The sequence below is a fragment of the Bison bison genome, unplaced genomic scaffold (genome assembly GCF_000754665.1).
Source record: "Bison bison bison isolate TAMUID 2011002044 unplaced genomic scaffold, Bison_UMD1.0 scf7180017864236, whole genome shotgun sequence".
NCBI classification, from domain to species: domain Eukaryota; kingdom Metazoa; phylum Chordata; class Mammalia; order Artiodactyla; family Bovidae; genus Bison; species Bison bison.
Window position 1 is genome coordinate 2,986,696 of NW_011494808.1, and position 6,786 is coordinate 2,993,481.

The window sequence follows — 6,786 nt, forward strand, 5'->3', positions numbered from 1 at the left end:
TGACTCCCCCGCCTGGGGGTGTCTCCAGGCGAGTTGTGTAACCCTCACCCTCACCGCCGCCGTCACCCCCGGGGCTCCTGCCAAGTGGGAGCTCGAGTGCGCCCAGCACGCGGGTGGTGAGTCACCGAGTCTCTGGGCTGCCCGGCACGGGCACCCTCAGATGCCCACTGCCCTTCATCGGCCCGCGGGTTGGCCCGTGACTTTGTCCCCTTCCGCTTCGGGAGCCCCAAACCTTGAGCGCTTCGGAGCACGGAGAGAAAAAAAATCCAGTCAGTGGTGGTGGTGGATTGTGTTGTGTGAGGAACTCGTGGAACTGTTTAAGTGATTCTCATCTGGATTCGTTTCAAAATAACAAAGCTCTTAAGTGAGAGGGGAAATTGGTAACATTTAAGACGTGATGACAGGGGATCTTCAATTGAAGATGCCCCTGGAGGAGGGCATGGCCACCCAACTCCAATCTTCTTGTCTGGAGAAATCCATGGACAGAGGAGGCTGGTGGGCTACAGTCCATAGTTTCGCAAAGGGCAGACACGACTTAGCGACCAAACCACCACCACCAGAGGTAGTATCCGGAACCCCAAACAGGAGGGGGGAAAATATATATATATATATATATATAGTTTATGATACAGTCACTTGATCCCAAGAAGAGGTTTAGTTCTCTACGTAGAAGTTTGTCAGACTGAAATCTATCCCTAGTTGTTCATGTTTTACCAACTTTATCTCTGGATACTTAAGTTCTCATTTAAGTTCTGGATACTTATTTCAGCAACTCCTTGCTGAAATAGTTCAAGCATTGATTTACAGGAAAAATATGTGGGAAAGGTTCCGTTTTCTCAGAAAAGCCCTGCATGACAATCCAAGCACACGGTGAGCTTGCTGAAATATCCGTTAATTTGCCAGAAAGAAACCATTGTAATGCCCCTGGGCATTTTGTCCTCAGGAGGGAGGTTGTGTGTGTACACTTGGTTAGCCTGTGGGGAGCTGGGAGGGGGCTGGTCATAGTTCAGGCTCAAGGGAGCCATCGTCTGCATGGTGACTTTGGACAGGCATACACAGTCATGTCATTGGTCATGATGGAGGAATGGGCAGGACAGGCCTACCCCTGGTGCAAATCTTTCACAACTACAGTACTAAAAATAACTCAAGTGCGTGTCCCCGGAACAGTAGTGTTACTGCATAGTGTCATTGCATACCAATCAAGTTGTATAACTCTTGGTAAAATTTCACCATTTGTGGTCAGCAGTCCTTTAGACTCCTTCTCCAAATATAACGAGAGACTGGCATATTTGTAGCAGGAGGAAGACAGCTCTGTAGGAACACACCATTTATTGAGGGGTTCAGGAACAGAATTTAGTGAAACGCTGAAGCAAGAGATTAACCTGGCTCAGAACAGTCAGGTGTTAGAACACAGGTAGGAGACCCACTCACAGTTGTGTCAGAGAAGGGGCACCTACAAGATGTCTCAGTAGCCATAGATATGTATGTTCCTTGTTCCTTCTCTAATTTCTTGTTAACTCCCAATCCTGAAAACCTACCCCACTCAGGGACGGCATGGTAATGCCAGGCCTTCCACAGCTTCTCAAATCAGACACCTAAAGTCAGCTCTCTCTCTCTTTTTTTTTAATAATTTTATTTATTTGGGCTGTACTGGGTCTTCGTTGTTGCACAGTCTCTTCTTTAGCTGTGGCGAGCAGGGGCGGGGGGCGGGTACTCTGTCGTGGAAGTGCACGGGCCTCTCATTGTGGGGGCTTCTCTAGAGCACAAGGGAGTCAGTAGCTGCAGCAAATGGGCTCAGCAGTTGTGTTTCCTGGGCTCTAAAGTACCGGCTCAAGGGTTTAATTTCTCTGAGGTATGTGCGATCCTCCCCGACCAGGGATCAAACCCATGTCCCCTGCTTTGGCAGGCAGATTCTTTACCATTGATCCATCAGAGAAGCCCTAAAGTCATCTCTTACAGCCACAACAGTCATTGTTATTTTACATTTTGGCACCAACAAAAATCTAGAAAAAAATTCTAGATTCCTTGCCCATAAAGACAGTTATAGTCTCTGATCTTCCAAAAGTTTCCCCTTTTAAGGTAGGTTGATTACTTACCACGAATAATGTTACGTTCAGAGAAACTCTGGAGTTCAGTTTTAAGGCATAAGAATCGAAACTGAGTAACGTCAAATCCCCCTGCACCTCCCACTCTCTAAAAAAAAAAATCCATCGCCAGTCTTCAGTAGCTAGTAACTGTGTATGTTTAATGATTTAGTAATGTTTAGATCTTGCAGCTATAAAATTTTATCATTTAAATTCTGTTTTTATTAGTCTCTAATTTTCCTAAGACCAATCTGTATTTTCATCAGACACACATAGGTGTTTCAGAGACATTACTCTTGCTCTCAGTGTCTAGAATTTAAGTTAAATGGCCATTCAGTGATACTCACTTTATTGTAAATGAGTACAGTCTGTCCCCAGACCTCTGATAGAGATTGCAGGTGTAAGAAAGGGACCAAAATGCCAGCTGACCTGGGAGCAGACCCTGGGGAAATTTCATTTTATGCAGAAGCAAACTGTAAGAAAGAAAACAGACTCTGCCCTTAATGTGCACTTATTAACTGAGACAAATCTACATTAAGAAACACTTTGGAGGCTCATAGGACAGATATTTTAGTGGAGGAATTTCTACAATGCTTTCACTGTTTTAGGATGTCTAGAAAAAATTACAAAATGATTTCTTAGACATTCCACATACCCTTTTTCTTGGTATTAGAAAATGACTATCATTAGAAACTACAGTAAGTTATCACCTGTCATTTGTTCAGTTTTTCTCCTTTTGATAGAGTGTCTAAAACAACACTTCTGAATTTCTTCCACATATTGAATCATTTATACTTACTTAGTTGAGGTTTAACACAAGGGAAGAACTTTCTCTTTAAGGAACAATTCAATGAACTTCCCAACGGCAAGTGAGAAACCAGGAGTCTTTCCCTCGCTACTTGATACACTTGCTGTTACCACTCTTATTTTTCTGTGGGAATGTCCTAAGAATGCACTTCCTTGAATAGAAGTCACAGCTGTGTAAATAGCAAAAAGGGACTTTTTATAGCTTCTTTCAACCACATTTGGCCAGGAGGCCAAGGCTGCATAGATAAAGCTGCAGGCATTTTCATTTTCCAGGTGCGTCGGGGCCTGTGGAAGAGCATGGTCCTGGCCAGCGCATCTCATCAAAGCCACTGTCACGAGGCCAACGTGTGCTGTTCTCTTAGCAACCCAGCCAGTTGTGTGGGCCTGTGTCATAAGTATTCAGGTGCATTTGCCTGGGTAATAGTTACAGGTTGGAAAATGTGCAGTGATATTTCAACCCATATCCTTTTAGAAATATTTTTTTAATCTCCAAGTTTGAACTTTTATGTAGGATCTGTGATGTTTCAAAGTCAGAAATAAGGGGAAATGCGTTCTGTGCCTTAGTGATCTAGATCAGGGTTGGTCAACTTTTTCTTGCCTTTTTTTTAACTTAATTTTTTATTTTATTAATTAATGTATTGAGGTATGATTGGCGGTTTACTATTGTGTTAGTCTCAGGTATGCAGCAAAGTGACTCAGTTATATGTGTACATATAGCCATTGTTTTTCAGATTGTTTTCCGATATAGTTTATTACAATGTTGATTAGAGTTCCCAGTGCTACACAGTAGATCTTTGTTGATTATTTGATATATAAGTGGTGCATATGTATCGATCCCAGACTCCTAATTTATCCCTCCCCATCACCTCCCCTTTCCCCTTTGGTAACCATAAGTTTGTTTTCTAAGTCTGTGAGTCTGTTTTCTGTTTTGTAAATCTTAACAGGCCAGATTGTATATATTTGAGGCTTTGAGGGCTGTGAGGCAAAAATGGAAGATACTGGTAGTACTCTCAACTGTTTAAAATGTATCCATTGGAAATGTAAAACCAGTTTTGGCTCCTGGGCCACAGGGAGACCAGGGGCTGCCGCTGGCCTGCGGGCCCTCTGTTCGCCCGCCTTTGTCCGGCCTTCACACTGTCACCTGCCCCCTTTATTGTCTTACAGGCCCATGCCTGGGGGCTACGGAGTGATGGGGGACGACGGGGCCATGGACTACAGCGTCCACGAGGCCTGGAATGAAGCCACCAACGTGTACCTGGTGGTGATACTCGTCAGCTTCGGGCTCTTCATGTATGCCAAGAGGTAAAGGCTTGAGGTTCTCAGGGTTGATGAGAAGATCCTGAGCATTTGCAAGTTTTGCAGGTTGGTTGGTTTGATCTAAATTTAATGCACAAAAACGATTTCACCAGCATTTTGGTTCCTACTATGAAAGCTCTCTCTCCTCGGCCCTGCCCTCAAATACCAGACACCAGGACTTGGCTTGCAAAACCCAGCTGCTCTGAGAGCCGGGCTGTGAGTGCAGCTCTCGGCTCCCAGGCCAGCTGCTCTGTACTCCCATTCTATCACTTCTGATATAGCTCAGAGTTATCACTCAGCCAGTTCACTGTCACCCTCGGACGAGCACATATTTTTGGCCCACGTCCCTGAAATGCACAAACACCAACTCCTACACGTTCAGCACTTCTGTCCTCGCACGTTTCAAGTTTTCCCTTCTGTTTCTTACGCATGACTGTGTCCCAGAACTTAGTGAATGATGTTATATGGTTCGATTTCTTGTCTGTCCATCCCGCAAACACTCAGTCCCCCGAGAACAGGGGCTTTTATTTAACCGTTGTGTCCCTGAAGTGGCGCATTAGTGTAAATCCTCCACAAATACTTCCTGCTGACTGTCGCACAGTTTAACTGTCCTTTTCCACACTCCCTGGCTCCTTTAAGAACAGTGAACAAAAAGGGAGGGAGGTGTTGCTTTGAAGAGGAAGAAAGCAGTAGTTGGATTGAGTTGCTTCTGCTCATAGCCACATGCTTTGTGACGTCCTGTACCAAGGTCAGAGGCTTTAGACAGTCCGGGATAATTAGTCATCCAAGAATAATTGCTGCCTGGCCTGGGAAATAGTTCAGATTCACCCTGCCCGTGGGACATGCAGGCTCGCCCTTCACAGCCCCGTGAACCCTGAGCCGCTGGCCTCCTGGACTCTAGGCTGGGGGGAGGGGCGAGAAGAGCCCCCACGGATCACCCCAGGGCCACTGGCAGGCGACAGCGGTCCCCTAAAGAGAGCTGCCGCCTCCTCCCCACCCCACTGTTTTAAAAGCATAGACAGGCTGTTGTTCATTTTAACTAGATGACCCCACTAAGGCCATGCTACTCTATTTAAGAAATAGTTTTATTCATTGTTTCCCAGAATTAAGGTCTGCTCACATTCTGTTTATTCACTACCCCCAGTAAATTAGCTTTATTTGCATGACATGACAGGGAGGAAAAGAATCGTACTTTTTTTGTCTGTGCATTTTTCTAAACAATAGGGCATTTTTTGTGGAGATGAGGAGAGACATGTCGTATGAAGTGGGTGTATTCAGTCACTGCTTTTCCTTTCTTGTAACTCTGTGACTATACATGTGCAACTTCTTACTTTTAGTGAAAGAGAGAATACTTGAGCCAAGGCAGCATCTCACGGGGACAGAACTGAAGAGGGACTCGTGGCCACTTGCGTCCTTTTAATGCAGCTTCTGGTTACTACGGTCACGAGAGTGTTACAGTCCTATAGCTGAGAATACAAATCTCTTCTCTGCATCGTTTTTGTGTTTTAGGAATAAAAGGAAAATTATGAGGATATTCAGTTTGCCACCTCCAGCAGAAACTCTGTCAGAGCCCAACTTTTATGACACAATAAGCAAAATTCGTTTAAGACAGCAGCTAGAAATGTACTCCATTTGTAAGTATACTCTGCCTAATTGCATATATGTTGTTCAGTCACTCAGTCCTGTCTGACTCTTTGCAGCCCCACGGACTGTAGCCCACCAGGCTCCTCTGTCCATGAGGTTTCCTGGACAAGAATACTGGAGTGGGTTGCCATTTCTTCTCCAAGGGGATCTTTCTGACCTAGGGATCGAACCTTCGTCTCCTGCTTGGCAAGCAGATTGTTTACCACTGCACCACCTAGGAAGCCTTATTACATACATAAGCATGTTTAATACCTACGTTTTTAAAAAATTTGTGTGTAGTTTTCAAAGGTTATCAGAAATAAATGATGGTGGCACAGGGAACTATATTCAATATCCTGTAACAAACCTTAATGGAAAAGAATATGTATATATATGTGTATCACTTTGCTATACTCCAGGAACTAGCACAACATTTTAAATCAACTATACTTCAGTGAAAAAAAATTTTTTTTAATTTAAAAAAATAGCTGATAATAGAAGCATAGCACCTGGTTTGCATGAAGTTAGTGCTTCAGGACCCTTCCCCCATGTGGAGCCGTCCCCCCGAAAGGAGCCCTACCAAGCTGTTCATGTGATCATGTTTTTGAAAATTCAGCAAAAATTAGATGTTTTGCTAGTTGATGAGATTTCTGTCTGGTCCTCCTCTGACTTGCCGCACATGCAGTGGTGCTGAGGTGGCCACGAGCACTTTGAGGATCCGGCTAAGGGGAGGTTGTGAGTTGAAGCTACTTTTAGTTTGGGTTTGAGTTTTGTGTTTACAGAGTTTGCAGTCACTTCAGTTTCAATTAAATGACCGCGTACCGCAGCCACATTATATGCGTATAGGAACAGCTTCCAGGCCAGAGGTTATTAACATACCCTGTGAATCCCAACGCTGAGTGTGTAGGTGGTGGAGAAGAAACAAAGGTTAAAGGGCACAGAGCCAGGGTGAAAGTTGCATCCAAGCCACAACCTC

The 6,786-nt window shown here is 44.5% G+C and overlaps 1 protein-coding gene across 2 annotated transcripts in view; it reads left to right on the forward strand.

Moving 5' to 3' along the window:
- The first annotated feature begins 30 nt into the window (after window positions 1–30).
- Window positions 31–6,786, forward strand: part of SMIM19 (small integral membrane protein 19) — a 13,290-nt gene continuing 6,534 nt past the window's right edge. The window contains exons 1-3 of one of the 2 annotated variants that reach the window (XM_010846389.1): window positions 31–116; window positions 4,056–4,193; window positions 5,697–5,821. In XM_010846389.1, coding sequence (XP_010844691.1) covers window positions 4,060–4,193; window positions 5,697–5,821 — 259 coding nt within the window. In that variant the 5' untranslated portion in view covers window positions 31–116; window positions 4,056–4,059. Of the gene's footprint in view, window positions 117–1,698; window positions 3,295–4,055; window positions 4,194–5,696; window positions 5,822–6,786 lie in introns of those variants that run through there. The other variant, XM_010846388.1, reaches the window with a different exon arrangement.